The sequence below is a fragment of the Onychomys torridus genome, chromosome 16, assembly GCF_903995425.1.
Source record: "Onychomys torridus chromosome 16, mOncTor1.1, whole genome shotgun sequence".
NCBI lineage: Eukaryota > Metazoa > Chordata > Mammalia > Rodentia > Cricetidae > Onychomys > Onychomys torridus.
The window spans coordinates 59,147,160-59,167,822 of NC_050458.1; the positions used below are offsets into that span (position 1 = coordinate 59,147,160).

General features: G+C 42.3%; 1 protein-coding gene across 1 annotated transcript in view; it reads right to left on the bottom strand.

Moving 5' to 3' along the window:
• Adamts20 (ADAM metallopeptidase with thrombospondin type 1 motif 20) overlaps positions 1 to 19,423 on the bottom strand; it is a 139,414-nt gene extending 119,991 nt beyond the window's left edge. The window contains exons 1-3 of the mRNA XM_036208198.1: positions 19,073 to 19,423; positions 18,260 to 18,624; positions 2,369 to 2,534 (exon numbers count right to left, since the gene is read on the bottom strand). Of these exons, the coding sequence (XP_036064091.1) occupies positions 2,369 to 2,534; positions 18,260 to 18,624; positions 19,073 to 19,163 (622 nt within the window). The 5' untranslated portion in view covers positions 19,164 to 19,423. The remainder of the gene's footprint in view (positions 1 to 2,368; positions 2,535 to 18,259; positions 18,625 to 19,072) is intronic.
• Between the last annotated feature and the right edge of the window lie 1,240 nt (positions 19,424 to 20,663).

Below are 20,663 nucleotides of genomic sequence, written 5' to 3' on the forward strand. Positions count from 1 at the left end.
AAAGATGAGAAAGGAGAAAAAACATCATGTATAGGATTTCACTAATTATATTCACAACTCTTCACTTTTACTAATAAAGTGATAATTAGTAGCTAATAGTTTAGGTCACTAACTGATTGCCTTTGTTAATGGCTAAAAATGTACATGTTAATTGAAACTAAGTCTATTCACGAGAATAGATACTACATTTATGTTTTGATAAATATTGTACAGAAACATATATTGTAATTAATAAAAAACCCTAAACTCCAGTTTCCCAGTTGTTTTTCATTTATAATTTTTATCATATGCTTTTAGTATGAAAAATATTTTAAACCAAAGAACCTAGCTTTTATGCTTTTATGAAGCCTTCTCTTGCTAATAACGAATGCTGAGCATGAATATGAAGGCTTGCATATCACTGTGTAACACATTATGCATTCAGAATGCCCCTTAGGGGTTTTCTTCTTACAAAGCCACACAATTCATTAAACAAGCTGCTCCTGAATAGTCGATTGGATCTGGCAAGAGCTGCCCTCCATAGCGTCCCATTGTGAAGCTGCACACACATTTGTGCTCTCTTTGAAGTCATAAAAATGCAACCGTTATGCTCATATTAGAAGCAATGGAAACATTTCTGTTAAGTCAGTAGATTTAAAGTACAGCCTTGGTCACAGTGAGGAACACTCCAAATGGCAGTCTTCTAACAGCAAAGGTTAATTAAGAGTGGATTCCCAGAGAAAACCTTCAAAGGCCTGCCTATCATCACATCCCACAAAGAACAGCATCACAGCATTCGGAACTATAGTTTATGGGATACCTACAACATGAAAGAAATCCTTCCTGATCCCACTCTTTGTCTTGGCTTTGTATTTGATGACAACTGCAGCTGCCTTTTCTCTATGTTTTTGTATGTCATTGTGTGAATAACAAATATCCATTAATATCTGTAGACCCAAACCTAACTTTTGTACAAAGAACAAGCAAAATATTTTACCAGCAATAGATTTATCCTGCATAAAAATCCATGACTCCTAGATCCTAATACATTATAAATATTCAGTAGTCTGAGTTTTATAAGAAAAAGAGGATGAAAATCAACTCTAACATATTGCTGGTTCTAAAAGCAGCTTTGTAAAGGAATATGGGATTCCCTAGTATCTGTGTGTACCTCCTGGGGACAAAGAGGATGGGGAAGCATTTTTCTCATATCAAAAACCTGAAAATGACCCAAAATATCACTGGGAAAATGGATATTGGTGCCATAACATATTCAAACAAGTCAACACTTCATAGCATGAAAATGGGTATACTGCTGTGACATACACCAAAACAGATGTACCTGAGAAGCAAGCTGAGCAAAATGGTGGTCGTGGAAACCTGCAAATGACATGCTCCCACTAAAGAGAGGAAGAAGCACATGAGGTGGAGCAACATTTGGACTGGTGTTAAGATTTCATGGAGAAAAGAACTTAATCACCATTCTGCGAATAGTATATGGACATAAAAATTGTCGGGGTTGGGGATTTAGCTTCAGTGGTAGAGCGCTTGCCTAGCAAGCGCAAGGCCCTGGGTTCGGTCTTCAGCTCCGGCATAAATAAATAAATAAATAAATAAATAAATAAATAAATAAATAAATAAACAAACAAATAAATAAGTGAGTAAGTAAGGAGAGAGAGAGAGAGAGAGAGAGAGAGAGAGAGAGAGAGATATCAATGCATAAAAGCTTGAACATTGGCCGGGCAGTTGTGGCACACGCCTTTAATCCCAGCACTCGGGAGGCAGAGGCAGGTGGATCTCTGTGAGTTCGAGGCCAACCTGGTATCCAAAGTGAGTTCCAGGAAAGGTGCAAAGCTACACAGAGAAAACATGTCTTGAAAAACAAAAACAAAATATGTCTATGGGTGTCCACTATAAATTCTCTATACTGAATGCATATTTTGGACATTAATTTGCTACAAAAACACCCCACATGGATCCTTACAGGAAAAATGTTTTTGAAAATATCATTTAAGAAATGCCATACCTCATGTGTATGTGTAATTTAACAGAAGAACTTACACAACTAAAAAGTAGTGTGGTAGCTCTGAAAATCAGGAGTGGTGATTTGGGGAGAGGTTGGTCAAAGGGTACTTCATCTGTATCAAGAATAAACTCAAACGCACCACTGTGCAACAGAGAGACAATGTTAACGAAAGTGAATTGGATCCCTAAAATTGTTAAGAGTAGATGTGAGGTTTTTACCACAGAAACCGAATGCACAATGTACATATTCTTCATATGTGATAGATGGTGTATACAATTTTGTCAACTAAAAATATAGATGATAGCCAATAAAAACTTTAAGTAGCATTACAGTTTAGCTGAATGGTTTCCCCTCCAAGTTTACCTGAAACTACTTCACAAGGCGCACGAGACTGTGTGACGGCACTCCTCTTTAATTCCTGTCTGTAGATCAGGTGTGGCTTATTGTGGTCATCTTCGTGCTCACTCCCATCTGCCTTCAAGACTGGTTCTAGGAAATACTCGCCATCGTGTGCTTTGAATGTTCCCATCTGGAATAGAGAAAGTAACATTACTTTTACCAAGAGTCACTATGTAGTGAATCACACAAGGCCGGGGCTGTAGCTCAGAGATACAGTGCTTGTCTAGTATGTGTGTCCCTAAGTTCCATTATGACAGTGACATGAAATGAGCTCACAGGGATAAAACAGCAGAGCCCATTTATTAAATGCTGTCAACTGAATACAACTTTCCTCTCTGTGGCTCATCCTTCTATCCCCTCTTCTGAATGCAGTTGAAAGACTGCATACCATCCCAATTCACCTTAGACAGCAGATACACCAGGTATTAAAGACAAGCACTGGCAAAGCTCTCAAAATGAGCAAGATCTAGAATGTTCTATAAATGTTACAACTGCTTGTTTGGTCTATAGAAGGCAATGCAGGAAGAGGAGACTTTCAGAAACAGATGATGGTCAGACTGGATAAGATGGGTCAGGTGACGAGAACTCAGAACTCGCTTATGAGACATGAAAGGTGAGAGTTTTTACAAAGAAGGATTTACTTTCTGAACTCTAGAATCCAGCAACAAACTTGTTATTGATATTTATACTTGGCTCACATTCCCAACCTTAACATGTCTACTCTTGGTTTTTGTCCAAAACTGTTGTTTCTTCAATGATCCATTCGTCAGTAAATGGCTAACGTATTTCCAGATTGCTGAAGGGAAAAAAAACTTGGGAGAACTCAAGGATGGAACTTCCTCTCCTATCTTGCATCAATCCCATTGCCACAACTTGATGGTTCAACCCCCACAGTATGACCAAAATTGAATGAATTACCTCAAATTTAACTATATCCATGATTGAATCCAGTATTTTCACCTTCCTAAGCATAGAACTGGCTCACTATGTTCCAGTCCCCACATTCTAAGTCATACAGGACCCTTCCTCGTATGTATGCAGCATGTTAAACCAGTGGGAAAGACAAACTATTTAATTAGTGGGACTACATCAAGTACATAGACAACTAGAAAGAATCTATCACATAGAATTAATACCAAAGAATTGATGGTGTAAACTCCTAAAACAAAGCCATAAAAACACTGGAATAGAAATGGAGAGAACTTCTTTATGACCTTAAAATAGGGAAACTTCATGATGCATTTTAAAAAAATACCCAAGATTGGGGCTGAGGAGGTGGTAGAGTTGGTAAAATGCTGGCTATGCAAACATGGAGAGCTGATTTTGTGCCCCTAGCAACTAGGAAAGAAGTCAGGCACAGTGATACGTGCCTATGATCCTAGTTCTAGGGAGGCAGAGACAGGAGGATCTCTGGGGTTTGCTGACCAGCCTTATTTTATACCCAACAATTCCAATAAAAGAGCATGTCTCAAAAAGAATAAGGTAACTCTAGAAGAGTATCACTGAAGAATCACAGCAAGAACTTTAAAAGACTAAACAAATCATTGTGCAGCTAAGGGGACATCATGATGAAGGTCAATATTCTGACCACTGGGATATGAATTAGAGTCTTTACTCTGCTGGTCAGTCAAAAGCAGATATAATCCCTGAAACAATGGTCAACATATGAACAGAGATTCCTCTCTAAGGTCAGATAAAGCAAAAGCACACGGACAGGCATTTGTCACAAACTTCATAGCCAACTCCAACACAGAGGTCAGAAGCCATCCATATATGTTCATTATTCATGTGAAATGCATTTCAATCTCATAACAGCTCTTTGAAGTAAGAGCCTGTTCTCTACTTTCCAGGTAAGATGGATGAGAAGCAGGGAGTTACACAGCCATTGTGGTTTGACTCAGTAGGTGAAGGCATTTGTCAGCAAAGCTGGAGACCTGAGTTCCGTCCCTGGAATCCACGTGGAGGTGAAAAAGAACTGACCCCTGAAAGATGATCTCTGACTTCTACATGCACACCATGGTGTACACAGCACCTCCCACAGACACACGCGGAAACACATAAGTGTAAACACAACTTTAAATAGTTTTTAAAATGTCCCTGGCAGAGTCATGTGTTTGAACATTGACTTGTAGCTGTTAGCACTGTCTCAGGAGGTGCAGCTTTGATGGAGGAGGTGGATCACTGGAGGACAGGCTTTGAGGTTTAACAGCTTGGTCTCACTTCTGTTTGCTCTTTCTTGGTTGCCATGCAATATGACCAGTCACCTATGACTCCCCCCACCATAACTGTATCCCCTCAAACTGACAGCCAAAACAAACCCCTTCCTTCTCTGCTTTTTCACGTTATTTCCAACCACAGCAATGAGAAAATTAAGAAAGTCAGTGCTGAGGAGTGTTGTGGGGTATTTGTACACTGTGCTGTGACTGGTATAATAAAAAGCTGAAAGACCAATAACTAGGTAGTAGATATAGGTAGGACTTCGAGAGACAGAGAGAACTCTGGGAAGAAGAAGACAGAGTCACAAGCCAGACCTGGAGGAAGCAGCATGAGCAATATAGAGAGATGAGGTAACAAGCCATATGACAGAATGTAGATTAAAATAAATGGGTTAATTTAAGTTATAAGAGCTAGTGGGACAAACCTAAGCTAAGGCTGACCTTTCATAATTAATAATAAGTTTCCCTGTCATTATTTGTGAGCTGGTGGCCCAAGTGAAAATCCAACCACAGAGGAGTGGAGTGATTGCTATGGCAAGTCACGTGCTGATCATGTGGCTTTAAGGCCTCACAATGTGGCTTGTGGGGGAATATGGAAAAACTAGAACTTTAGTACAGAAAATCCCTAGAATTTCATGAGCAGAGCTTAATGACCAACCTGTGAGAGATCAAAATTTCAGAATGCTGGTGGAAATGGGAAGAGTAGAGGCCTGGTTCATGGAGGATTGAGGACACTGTTGAGCATGGGGATAAACAGCCATTCATAATATAGTCTCACAAAGAATCTGGATGAATTCAGCCGAAGTCCTAAGATCCTGAGTTAGGTTGAATTCAACACTAAAGGACAAATGCATATGGTGAAAGAAATCTCAAACCTGGACATCATCCAGATTATGTCACATATCTGGGTCTACTGCACGTATCTGGGTCTACTGCACATATCTGGGTCTACTGCACATATCTGGGTCTACTGCACATATCTGGGTCTACTGCACATATATGAGTCTACTGCACATATCTGGGTCTACTGCACATATCTGACTTTACTGCACATATCTGGGTCTACTGCACATATCTGAGTTTACTGCACATATCTGGGTCTACTGCATGTATCTGGGTCTACTGCACATATCTGGGTCTACTGCATGTATCTGGGTCTATTGCACATATCTGAGTCTACTGCACATATGTGAGTCTACTGCACATATCTGAGTCTACTGCACATATCTGGGTCTACTGCACATATCTGGGTCTACTTCACATATCTGGGTCTACTGCACATATTTGGGTCTACTGCACATATTTGAGTCTACTACACATATCTGGGTCTACAGAGGGAGAGAACAGGTGGGGCAGAAAGAGGTGAAACATGGGCAGTTTGGTGGGGAAGAGAGCTAAGATAAAGTTGCAGATAAGGATGGTGCTGAGCAAGCAGCTGTGATTGTTAAAGCCTTTAGGACAGTTAGGCAGATACCTTATACTCTGCCTCCGCACATGCACAAACCTACCCATCAAAGCCTTCACAGGAGAGAGCCTAAACAGAAGGTGCCACAGAAGGGCTTCCCTGCTGCAAAACCAGCTAGGGAAGAGTTTCCCTGGGATCAGCGCATGGAAGCTAATGCAGCTGTGAGCCGAGGGTCAGGCTACGTTTCAACCTGGCTACAAGAACTTGGTAGAATGGTCCGTATGGTACTGGTTTTATAAGTATGAAAGATGTAAGAGTAAAGAGGTCAAACAGGCCTGTGCCAAGGTCCTGAAGGGCACTGAGACCACTGAGATAGGTCAGCGTTTGAGTCCCTGTACAGAGCCTTTAGTCCGTGATATGAAGTTGTGAAGGTTAAATCTAAGTTGCCTTTGAGCCCAAGGACATAAAAGACACCAAGATCATGGAATATCTGCCAGTGAAGGCTAAGGGTTTGGGTAGAGCCAACCCAAAAAGAAAGGCTATGTGTGATGCATGCAGCAGGCTGAAGTGATGGGGATACCTAAGCTCTTTAGAGCCCAGATGATTCCATCACAAGCCACAGATGCTGAACGTGGAGCTGCAGTGTTTGATGTCTGCCCTGCTGGGTCTCCTTTGGTCCACTTGTGAATAGGAATGTTTGTTTTATGATACTGTATACTGGAAGTATATAACATCTAAGTTTTCATTTTGAAGGGATACAGCTAAGAGGTGGCTTTGAGTCTTGGAAGAGATTTTGGATTTTTGAATAGCGTTGGGAGTGTTAAAGATTGTGTGTAGTTTTGAAGTTCAGATGGACACATTTTGGATCTTGAGATGGCCATGACTCTACTGAGCAAGAAGCAGTGTTATGGTTTGATTGCAAAATGTCCACTCTATAACTTATGTGTTTGGATGCTTGGTCGTAAATTGGAAGCTTGTAGAACCTTTAGGAAACAGAGACCTCCTGAAGGAGGTGAGTCACTAGGGACAGGCTTTGAGGTACGATAGCCCATTCTCACGTCCTGTCCACTCTCTTCTTCCAGGTTGGAAAACAATGTGACCAGTTGCCTCATGCCTCACTGCCTTCCCTGCTATGGGGACAGTATCCCCTTTAACTGAAAGACAGAATGAAGCCTTCCATCCTTCCATAAGTAGATTTTGTGTCAGGTATTTCTGTTACATCAATGAAAAAATGTAAAAAACACAGTAATTTATACAAGTCTCATACCATGTGGCAAGACCAAGAAGGTGACTCCAAGTAGCCTGGCTCCACAATGTATGCCTTAATCTGTCAAATTTGATAAATTCTATAAAATAGTCAAAAATATTTCATGTACACCTACTATAGGTCAGGTAGTTTTAGGGGCTAAAGATTCAAAAATAACACAGTCAGTAAAAATATAATATGCCAGACAGTCATTAGTGTAGTAAATGCCTACAACTAGGGCTCAAGGAACTTGGTAGACGAAAGGGCAGAAAGATTCTAAGAGTCAGAGGACCAGGATATCTGCTGAGAGATAGTTTTCTAGACATGACAGGGAAGCCACACCTGTGTAATCTCAACATATGGTCAACTAAACGAGACCTGCATAATGACAACACAACATGACTTGTCAACATGAATGGGGGAAATCTTACAAGGCCCTATCACTAGATAAAAAGTGATAGGCAATCAATAACTGCTGAGAGAGGAAGAAACAATTTTCTTCAGTGAGGAACCCTAACCACATGTACAACTAAATTAACCACATTAAGCAACACTAAATGGACTCAATAGGGGATATGTATATACATATAAACATATGATTATTGTTACATCTATATATAATAGTAATACTTAAAGAGGAAGAGGCCATAAATTTGAGACTGAGTTGAGGAGTCATAGAGTGAGTTAGAGGGGACAGTGAGGGGTAATATCAATACAGTGTTCCTGTAGGAAATTCTCAAGAAATAAAATTTTAAGTAGTAAATACGATTTGGAAGAACACAGCAAATCCCCCCACCACTACTCCTGAGGGAAAAGAAGAAAATACTATGCAAAGACAGGGACAGCAGGTGAAGAGGAAAGAGAAATTCCAGGTAGGGGCAGCCAGACTGAAGCTGGAAGTATGATGAGGTCCCCATAGTAAATTAGGCAGCAGCATCTCAAACAGGAACTGAGAGGTTTGGGGAGCTGGGGAAGAGCTGGGAAAGTTCAAGTGATAGACAAGGGAGGCTGGCACTCTGCCAATAGGAGGTAGGAAATGCGATGGTTTGGAGAAGCTGCTCAGAATACACAAATATACCTTGGCTTACATTCAAAAGGTTACATTCCCTATTGAGCAAAGTGTGTTTCTGTGATGAACAACCCATCAGTGAATTACTGAGCGATAGACACTGTGACACGCATAGTTTGGGTGATACTTCATTTCTATTCTTAACTCTAGCTATTCTAAAAGTTATTTAGGAGCCACTTGAAAAATCGCTCTGAACTCTGTTGTGAATGGTAATCATGTGTTTGGAGCCATCCTTTACATGCAATCATCACTGACGCCACTGAAATGTCATCGCAATTGTAAGTACAAAGCCCTCTCTCCTGTAATTATGATTGGGTCACCATCACTCCATCAGCATTCCCCCTCTCTTTATCTTTCCATCATTTAAAACATGGCTATGAACAGCAGACACTGTGTAGCCATAGAAATGGACAACTTGTGACTATTGTGGTCACGCCCCTGAGTTACCATGCCACCCTTTAATGCTTTGCTCATGTCTCTACTGAACATGCATGAATGACGGCAGGGTGGAGACTGCTCTGACACACACACACACACACACACACACATACATACATACATGTATATATATGAATGGAGACTGTTCTGACATATCTATATATAGTCTTCTTTCATGGAACAAGTCAAATGTTTAGATTCTCTTGGGTAGTACATCACTATAACAAACTAAACTTTTAATGATTTAAAAATTAGGGGCTATATATCTGGCCCAATAATAGAATACATGCTTAGCATACATAAAGACACAAGTTCAGTACCCAACACAGGCAAAGTAAAATAATTGAAACAGTTAAGTTCGCTGACTATAAAACACTGCGGTTATAGTATTTTTAAGAAAAGATAATGCTCTACAATATTTTCATTTATTGGACACTTTTCTAATGGCCTAGCCTCTTGCAATTTCATTAACTCTACAAACATGAATTTTTAGTCTAACCATAAATCACTTAGTTTTCATTATATACCCAGACTCCAGCATTTCCAACCTTCCTGGAAAACTAATTCTGTTCATACTATAAGAGGTAACAAAGAAATTGTTTTTGAAATCTGAGCAAACGGGTCCATGGAAAATCCTTTTCTGCCTTTTAAAAAAGCCTGCTGAGGAGGAGTAATATGATATAGTATCTTGGGGAAAGATGCAAATAGACATGAGCTATCCTCTGCTTAGCTAAAACACACCTATGACACAACCATGGACGCCACACTGTTCCAGAGGAACATCGAAAATCATCATTACACAGCTTTTTGCTTTTCTCTTGATCAAAACGGATACAAGGAACTTCCATTTCAATACTTCAGTAAAGCTCGCAGGGTCTGGCTTGTTCCCACAAGAAAGAAACAGTTCTGCCGGAGCCCATCAGCCCCTCAACTGAAGCAGTATGAGCCCACCTTGCCAGGAACAGTGCCTCTGCAGTGGGCAGGGTCTCCTCAGAATCTATGTGCTTTAAAATACCGAGTTCCAAAAGCTATGTGGATAATTTATTTCCACAACTGATTCCCTTTTTTATTTATCAATGAAGGATTGTTAACTTCCATCAATTTTTCTATAGTCTATCCCTATGGAATGGACCTCCTGCTCAAATAATGAAAAAAAAAAAAAAAAGATTAGGGTTATGCCAAAGGGCTCCCAAGGAAGCTATTAATTCAAATTAAAAAAAAAAAAAACTTGGAAAGGAATCTGTTGAGGAATTTGAGGACTTGACAAAACAGGTGGTTCAAGGAATCCCATTTAGCTCACCCATATTTTTAGCATCTTGTCTATCTGAAAATGAATGCTGCAGACTGATCCAGAAGGAAGCAAATGGGGTTGCACTTTATTTCACTGTCTAGCAAACACTTCAAAACTAGTTCTCACTTGGGCAGGAGTTCCCTGGTTGTTTAGAAGAATGACCAACTATCTGCCAAGCTGTGGAGTGATCAGGAAACTGCTTTCAATTTATTCCACTGAACAGAATGTTTATGTGTTTAGAGAACTTTATACAGGTGTATTCTCAGAATGCTACTGCAGTTCTGTGGCATTCATTTACACTTTTTTTCAAAATACATGGCCAACACACATACTGTTACTACAACCAATAGTGAGTGTTCAGATTTCATAAAAAGCAAAATTAAGCACAGGAGATAAACCCCCTGGACTCTTTTCCCAAAACATGCACAGTTCACCACACTAAGCCTGGCCACTGGAGAACAACACTTGAAAATATGGAGTTGCTGAATGATGTAGTAGGTAACCAGTCCAGCTTTGACCTGGAAGTACCACCCACTTTGAGGCTTCGGTAACTGTCACGCCTACAAGGCGGAGCCAAGAGAGGACCCCTGAAGACCTGAGATCTGGATGGACGAGCTCTCTTGGTTCCTGGATCCTGGACACTGGAGATAGACCAAACAGAGTTCTCCTGAGAACACCACTGGACTGTGCTACACCTTTCCCAGACCGTTACCTATCCCTTCACTTGTAAGTTGCCCCACAAAATAAACCTCCCTTTTAACTACATGGAGTTCCCTTAATATTTAAACCAATAGAATGAAAAAGTTTTCAACCTCTAGTCACAAAGCCTATAGTGATATTTTTATAGAAATCATAGGCAAGCCAGGCGGTAGTGGCGCACACCTGTAATCCCAGCACTTGGGAGGCAGAGGCAGGTAGATCTCTGTGAGTTCGAGGCCAGCCTGGGCTACAAAGTGAGTTTCAGGACAGCCTCCAAAGCTACAGAGAAACCCTGCCTTGAAAAACCAAAAAATTAAAATTAAAATTAAATTAAATTAAAAAAAACCATAGGCATGAGTCTAGGTTTGGCACTTATAACTTAGGCCAGTTATGGCATATCTCTCACTCAGTTCCATTATGTGTAATAAAGTTATAAATAGTTTTACGTGCCCAATTTCATAAGAAAATTAGTGTGTGTTCGAATGATATTCATGACTAGAAGCTCAGTGGCTACCATGAAATTGAACATGCTGAAGACAGGACAAAAAATATTCTACTAAAAACATTGATGATATAGCGACTCTTCTCACCATGAGCAAAGTGTAAATGCTATAAACTAAAGGACAACAAGCTAACCTCAGAGATCCATCTAATCTGCTGGATTAAAAGCTGAGCATCTGTATATAAGAATGTAGTATATGCAAACATGCATTGCATAAGTGGGTGAATCACTGATGAGAAAAACATCAGAACTGACTTGAGAAACAAAACACAGAAATTCAGTTCCTTGAAGGTAAGCCCTCTCTCCTCCAACAGCATTCTTTACCTTCTTCACTCTGTGTGCCAGCTTCAGATCTCCAGGGTAAGAATGGGGGGAGGCAGGGGAAAGGAAATGCATGACTGATAACTCATCAAATAGAATGGCTTCGTACCAAGTCCTAGCCCATCAGGACAAAACACCAACAAAATTCTTGGGCAGAGCCAATCTACCCAAGAGGCAAATGGCCAAAGGACTCAACCTGTGTGTCCTAGCAAACTTACAAAAGAAATATCCTATAGCTTGTCTCTCTCTTTTTAAGGCAACAAGGGGTCTAAAGAAGCATTGGGGAAATAGCCACATTCTGGTAGGTCTGTATAACACTTGTAACAACAGCCTCTCTCAGTATCTCCCTAAAACACTGGTGAAAATATGAAACCTAAAATCATCACAATAATGAGAAGTTAAATGTGACAAGGGAAATATCAAGAGCCGCTTTATAATGATAAGACAAAATATATTCATGATCTATTGCCAAAATATTATAAAGCAGTATCATTTAAAAATAAAAACACATGGATATGTCAGATGCCCTAGTATCTACAGCATGTTTCTTAGATTATATTTTATTTAGTTATTTTGACATATGATCCTCTTCAATTATCTAGGAGAATCTACCTGTTTTTCTCATCTGTTGTATCTACCCATTTTTCTTTACACATGTTACACACTGCCATCCTCTCCCAATTATTATTTTTATTTTTTATTAAGAAATTTTCTACTCACTCTACATACCACCCACAGATCCCACCTCCTCCCTCCTCTCACCTCCCAGCCCTCCCTCCCAAGCCACCCCCAATTCCCCACACCCTCCAAATCAGGGTCTCCCACGTCCTCCCAATTATTTAAGAGCTGAAGTTTTATCACTAAGGTAAGGACCCCACATGTTGTAGATTCCTGGTGTTTATGAGTTTAACATAAGTGGTTCTTAAGCTTTGGAAATGAAAATGGGAAACAAGTAAAGCAATTATCAAAATTTAAATTGTCAGAAGCCAACCAAATTTGGGGGAGGGTGGTTATAATCAAAAGAACCATGAACCTGAACTAAAAATGTTCCTGGTTGTTGTTTTCCTTGTAAAATAACCTACAAAGCCCTTAAATTTAAGTCAGCAATACTAAAGCAATCATACACACACACACACACACACACACACACACACACACACACACACACACACACACACACACACACACACTACCCCAAACCAGCATCCTCCCTAAAATCCATTTTAGACATTACCATGGAGCAAAAAAACACATCAAAGGGCAAACTGGTACCTTCATAAGTGATGGAGTCCCTAGAAAAAGGCATCATGAAAAGCAATCAGGAAACCCCTTGCTGCCAGCAGAACATCCCTACAGTTCTTCCACAGGAGGAACAGAAAATCCTGCAGATCAGCAACTACCAGGCACCCTCTCTTCTGGGGGGTGGGAGGTTAAGAGTGGAGTAGCAACCACATGGCTCATCATGTGTGCTGGGCTTGAAAACACGGAGCTAATTCATGTTGCCAAGCCCAAAAGAGCTAAACCTGGACCTTATGGGAAAGATGGTACACTACGCTGTGACTTTGTACTTTGAGTGGAAAGACAGTGTGCCTGCGAACATTTGTAGACAAGATGAGTGTGACTGATAGAATGAAAGAGGAGAGCAACCTGGTATTTGATGGACAGAAGGAAGCCTGTGGTAAACTGCTGATCACCAATATCTACATTCCTTGATTCCTTCTGGAAATTTCTCTGCCAAACGTTCTAGTCATTTTGCATCTTGGAAAAGCCAAGAAACACCTTCTCATCAATACATGGGAATGTGGTGGTGTCCATTTTGGGCTGAGACAGCCAAGAACCAGTTGGCCTCCTCCATGCTCTTACTATTGAACTAAATGACTTATCTAGTTCATGAATATAGTTTAATTAATACATACAATATCACCAATACTTAAGTCCCTAGCAAAGGGAAGACTTAATCAGAATACCTTTATATTACTTCTTCTTTACTCATCCATCCCTGAAAGTTCACAAATGTGTTTATATCCCTTAAAGACACTTGACACTATATATTCATTAAACATTTACATGCATAGTGGTTCTATGTGCTGCTGGCCTTGACAATGGTTGAACATGACTAACCAAGAGTACATTGAGACCTTTTAGTGTTGCATCCTGTGTGTGTGTGTGTGTGTGTGTGTGTGTGTGTGTGTGTGTATGTGTTCATGTGTGTGGCAGTCAAAGCACAACCACAGATATCATAATACCTCGAGCACCATTCAGTCACCTTGCTTTTGAGACAGGTGCTCTCTCTGGCCTGGAGCTCACCAAGTAGTCTAGATTGGCTTATCAGCAAGCGCCAAGGATTCACCTGTCTCTGCTTCCCTAACACAGAGCTTCTAAGCACAAGCTAAGTTTGTGCCACCACACTTGGGTTGATTTTAAAAAAACAAACAAACAATACTGGTTCTGGGGATCAAACTTACACCCTCACACTTGTAAAGCAAGCATGGTACCAACTGTGCTTCCTCTCAAGCCCCCATTCATACTTTTTAGGTGCTACGCTGAGTCAGTGCTTGGCTGTGACAGAATTATAAAGGAAGATATGTTTAGACAAAGCATAGGATTCCTCTCCCAGCCACGTGAGCCTTGACTGAAGCTTCTTGAACCATCCAACAGGCCAAATGAGGCCACCCAAGATCCTTGTATTCTCTTTTTATTTGTTTCAAGTTCATACTGATCATGATCTCCCAATTCCCTTCTCGTTTTCTCTAATACAGGCACTTCCCATAAACGAACCACATTTTGGCATTTGCTTCTTGAAGACTGTGGACAAATGCACACTAGCATATATAAAGTCAAGTCACAGGAAATTCACCCTTATTGTTGTCTGAGTATTTGGGTACCTACAAGGCTAGTAAGTTTTCATATATGTACGTGTGTGTGTGTGTGTGTGTGTGTGTGTGTGTGTGTGTGTGTGTTTTAAAGGTGCCTGCTACCAAGCTTGAAGATGTGAGTTTGATTCCCCCAGAATCCACATGATGATGGAAGGAGAGAATCAACACCTGCAAGTTGGCCTCATAAATGAATTAATAAAAGACATAACTGTAGAATGGCAGATGGAATTGTATTAGTGCTGTAAATAGGAAGTTTAGAAAATGATAAAACTAATTTATTTTTACAATAGGTTCAAACCAGCATAGCTGCTTACTGATAGTTTGCATATCTGGACGACTGTTAGAAGTTAACAGAAGGAACTCAGTAACTAGTCTTCACTGGGGAATGGTCAGGCTGGATCTTTGTTCCTATGAGAAACCCCAACATAATCCACATGGCCACATCAGCTGCTCTCTAAGAATGTGGTACAAGTCAAGCACATCATCTGGTCTTATACCACCTGGAAACTGTTTTCTTCAGCCAACAAGACTTCACTGCTTCCAGTGCCACCAAGAAACAACACAGTTAACTTCCAGGTGGTCAGATTTATCCCTGAGCGTCTTTGGAAGAATGGAATCCACTAGGCAATGTGAGAAAAGCGTTAATTGGCGCCATAGGGATGTTGTCTTTGAATACACTATGTGTTGCATCCTGTCATATATATGCTAATAATAATATTCCAACTTACTAAATACAGACCCTAGAATGCTTATCAGCATTGTGAGACCATAAATAATATAACTATGTAAAAATAAGTTTAGGATTGAGTATGGGAGCTAATAGCCTGATAACTGTAATTCTGTAGCAGTCTATCAAACAGATTAATGTTTCATAAGCCATTATCACACTACTCAAAAATACTTTGTAATATGCTCTACTTTCCTATCAACTATATAGTTTGGGAACATAAATCTTTGTTCTAAAATCTTTGAATGTTTAGATAAATATTTATGGGGAATAAAACCCAAAAAGAAGGAACATTAGAAGAGCAAGATATAGATAGATAGATGATAGGTAGACAGATAGAGAGAGAGAGATAATAGATAAATAGAGATAGATAGATAGATGATTATGGATAATAGAGATAGATAATAGATAAAGATAGGTGGATGATAAATAGACATAGATGATAGATAATAGAGATAGCTAGATAATAGATAGATACAGATTGATGAAGATAGAGATGATAGGATAGATAGATAGACAGATAGATTGATAGTAGATAGAGATAGATAATAGATAGATAGATGATAGAGATAGATGATAGATAACAGATAGAGATAGATAGATAGACAGACAGATAGATAATAGATATACAGATAATAGATTGATAATAGAGATAGACAGATAATAGATAAGTGTAGATAGATGATAAACAGAGGTAGATAATAGATATACAGATAATAGATTGATTAAACAGAGATAGATAGATAAATAGATAATAGATGGATGGGTAGATAGATAGATAGACAGACAGACAGATAGATAAAGAGATATGTTGATGTTCAAAAAAAACTCCTGGCAAGATTTTCGGTCCCTCCTGGTTCTTGGGCTCAAAACTCTTAGGAATAAAATTTAAAAAACATCAGTCAGGTTCAGTGATATTGTAAAAGAAAAAAAAACATTTAAACACAAAGACTTGCAAAAGCTTTAAAAATTAATGATACAGAAATTGAAAAAACACTTTAAGTCATATATTGGGTTAGCTGAACACTAATGAAATAAATGAAATCAATAACACTTCTGTGGTATCAGTTTGAACAAATGGCCATAGAGAAAGGATTTTGAAAGTATTGATTTGATTTTCCAGATAAACTAAGCATTATTTTTAAGTCTTTAAAAAATGAAGTAATTTTCCTTGAAGTATTAATGCCTGTGTATTATTGGTACTTCTGTTATGTTGGTGATGTAAATATTTTACATTTATCTACAGCAGAAAGGAAGGGAATTATTGACAGCATTTAAGAAAATATGACCAGAGACACTAGCTTGAAAAGACAGAAAGACTTTCCAAAGTTACTTAGTAATTGTCTTAGGGCTTTAATGCTGTGATAAACACCATGACCAAAGCAACCTGGGGAAGAAAGGGTTTATTTTATCTTACACCTTCTAGTAATCCATGGAAGCACATCATCTATGGAAGTTAGGGCAGGAATTCAAGGCAGAAACCTAGAAGCAGGAACTGATGGGGAAACCATAGAGGAACACTACTCACTTGCTTGCTCATGGCTTTCTCAGCCTGCCTTCTTATACCATCCAGGACCAAAAGCCCAGGGATGGCACCACTAGCACTGGGCTGGGCCCTCACACATCAACCACTAATTATGAAAATACACAACAAGGCTTCCTCGGGGCAATCAGGTGGGAATATCTTCTCAACTGAGTTTCCCTCTTCCAAAATGATGGAAACCTGTGTCAAGTTTACTTGACGTAAATACTAGCCAGCACAGTCATTAACAGTGCTCACATCCAGGACATCACAAATCAACTTGAAAGTAAATATTAACACATTTTGCCTGGAGAGAACTACTACTAATGTTTGACTCAAATAATAAACCAATGATTCTGCGGAACTATCTGAACACCTTCAGGAAAGTATGGTCTGTTTGTTTTTCTTTTTTTGTTTGTTTGGTTGGTTGGTTGGTTTTTTTCACACCAGGTTTCTTTGTGTAGCCTCCAACACAGAAATCCCCCTGCCTCTGCCTTCTGAGTGCTGGAATGAAAGGCTTGTGCCACCACTGCCCAGCTTTGGTCTATTTTCGTTAAACAAAACTTGGGCTCACAAGAAACTTGTAGCCACATTCAGCTGAAGCTGTAATACTAAGGACAGTATAACTTTGTCCATAATAAAATGGTGCTCTCTTACCACATTAGCACTCATACAGTGATAGTTTAACTCATTACACAAAGTATAACAATCTACAGACTCTGCTTGATTCTGTGCCTTCAGACATTCATATGCAAGAATGCATGAATGCATCACCAATATGCTTGGTGGTATTTTGATGTTTTAGTTCATTGGTTTTCATTTTAACAATGTATGTGATGTTGCATATTTAAAATGACTATACTGACAAGAGATGCTGGGTTTATGTAGACTTCTTAGATCGGTCATGGGAGGAGGTAATAAGAATCTTTGTTTTCAAGGAAAACACGAGCCGGGGGTTTTATTTCATTTTCTCTCTTTTCAGCGGGGTTTCAAAACTCCGTCTGTTTTACTCCTGTGATTCCCAGTTCTCCCGCACTAGTATTCATGCTGTGGATATTTGCTACCTTTCCAGGGCCAGTCGCCATCTACCTTTTCCCTCCTCTGTGCTTCCCAGACCATTACTTAGCAGACATCCCCATACCAGAAACAGAAGAAACTTCTTTCCAAATCTTATCAGCCTCGGGAGCCTTTTGAGTTTGTGTATATTCAATACTCTTTCCTTCCACTATTCTAATTCCCAATTCATTGACTACATTTCGGAAAATCGGAGGGTTCGGCGTCAACAGCTGCCCAGCACTGATGAACCAGAGTGAAAGAGCCTGCCCTGAGATTGTAGAAGCAGAATCCAGAGGCCCCTCCTGATCGCCACTGGAGCATGTGACAAGCGGATGAAAAATGCCCTCTCAGCCTCTGGCCTGGGCTCCTCTCCGGTGGTCCCTCTGAAATTTTCAGAAGAACATACTAGGAACCACCGTGCCCCACCCCCAAAGCAGCCCCGGACTGAATCACGAGAAAACGCAATCGGAGGCACAATCAGGCTTACCAGTCCCCCACAGAGACTGAAGACCGCAGTGTGGTCCTCTCGTGCGTTGACCTGGCCACGATAGAAGCAGTGGCGCAGGTCTGGGGGCTCTGCGCTGCTCCCGCCTGGCCCAGGCGCTGCCGGGGTCCCCAAGTGCACCTCGGTGTAGCCTGCAGCCAGGAAGGCCGAGTCAGCGCTCAGGTTCAGCTGGAAGAGGTGCCCATAGGCGCTGATGCGGTAGTGGGTCCTGAGCGGAGTGGGCTCGGGCGCCCCGGAGCTGCGTTTCTTCCTGCTGAAGTGCCGGTTCTGGGGGAACACGTCTCCGAACTCATTGACCCGCACCGGGGTCACCACTTCGTAGGAGGCCAGAGTCTTCACCAGGGCTTCTGCAACACAGAGCAATGTCTGTGAAGCCCCGACGCTGTCCAAACCACAAACTCTTGAACCAAGCGTCCCCACTAAAGGTCCCCAGCCTTGGTCTGTTCCAGGGTCGCGACAGATGGCACACGCAACACGTGGGCACTGTGACCGTGCTGTGCTTTCCCACAGCTCCTATGCGTTCCACACAGACCCTGCTACCCACCACCACCCTGCGCAGCTACCTCCTTGCCAGCCCCTCTTCTCTTCCCTGCCGCCAACAACCCGTGTCCCCACGCGTGGCCGCCGCATGGCCAGGAGAGCGTGTCCCCAGCGCACGCGATCCCACGACATCCAGCGAAGCCCTCGGAGATAGATGCTCGGAGCTGGAGGGCCTGGGGTCTGTCTAAGCGTGTCCGCACCACCCCCTCGCACCCCGCCCTGCGCGCTGCGGGCAGAGCCCACGGGCGACCTTACCCTGTCGTGGGTGGAAACGAACTTCCCAAGACCCAGTGAGAAGGAGCGAGATCGGGCAGAGCAACCCGGTCAGCCACTTGGCCACCCGCATGGCTGCACGCTTGGGGGGTGTAGAGAGGTTGTGGGGGGTGGGATCCGGGCAGGGAGGCCGCCCGGGCCGCCGGCTCCCCGCGCTCTGCTGCCCTCCTCCGCGCTCTAGCTATTCGCCCGCGGCGTCTCAACAGCCTCCAGAGCCACCCGGGAGGCAGACCGACCCGCCTCTCCCCGCCACCGGACCCCGCTCCCGGTGCCGCTGCTGCTGCCTCATCGCTCGCAGCCCGCCTGGCTCTCGCAGGCCCGCGCCACCCTGGGAAGCGCTCACCGCCCGGCCCAGCAGGAACCGAGCCAAAGTAGCGGGGCGCGCGGGGCGGCGGAGAGCCCGCCCCCCCTGCCGAGCCGGCCAATCAGCGGGAGGCGCGGCGGCTCGGCCTCCCGCGCAGCCCCAGCCCGGCGCAACCCCGCCCGCCGGCGCGCGCACCGCGACCTCCCCGGCTGCAGCTCCGGGGGTCCCCAGGGCTGGCCAGACCCCCACGCACGTTGACAGGTGATAGGTGCATGGAGTTTAGTTCCTCCAGTGAAATGACAAGTGTCGGCCAGGGGACTCTGCTACTCACGCTGAGAAGTTCTTTGAGGCTTCTCATGCAAAATAGCCAACTGTGGATGGATGCTACTGGCTTGTGGCGAGGCTCAGTTTTCAGGGTCCCTGTGTGCGGGGGACACTCTGGGACTTGGGGCGCAGGGGTGGGGGGGTGATCACTGAGCTAGAAGACTTAGTGCGTGGCTGCACCACTCCCTTGACAAAGTTCAAGGAGGCCATTGGAGTCTTCAGAGTTCCAGTGACATGTGATTTGGGTTGCCCGTCTAAATGTTTGGTTTGTGCTTAAATTTGCACAAAGAACTCTCCACCAAAAAAACTTATATAAATGTCAGGATCCACAAAACATCTGCCTAGGCCTGGGGTCGGTCTCTCCACGCACTGAATTAAAGCCCCACTTCACTGTTACCCCCTTCAACAATAGCTGTAGCTCCGAATCCATCTGCGTGGCCCAGCCGGTCCTGTTGAACTTGACAAACTTTAGCAGGGAGAGAAAATAGCCTCTTTTCAACACTACTTCCCGTGTCCTGGGTTCACCTGTTTGATTCGCAGGATCTGCAATTACTTCTCTTTACCGGAATGAAGACAAAAGGAGAAGGCAGCCTGGCTTGAAATCCAACCAACGCCATTAAACAGAGGAGGTAAATCTTCGGGGACACAATGGGATGAATGCACTTCAGTCTGGTGTGTAGGCACTGCTGCCCTCGGGGCTCTTGGCCATGGAAATTGCCTTCCGACGACGGTATACCCCTTCCTTTTATATCATCAGCGTCGTCCGTCTGTTGTCGGCAGCGAATGTGGGAGAATAGTTTCCGGGAGGGAGAATGTGAACGTCTATTTGACGGCGACATCACAAGCTGAGTGATGATGGTGTACCTCATCTTCAGCCACTTCTTTCTCACAAGGGCTATTTCATCTGTCAGAGAATTATAGAGTCCTGGTGGGTTTTCGCCAAAG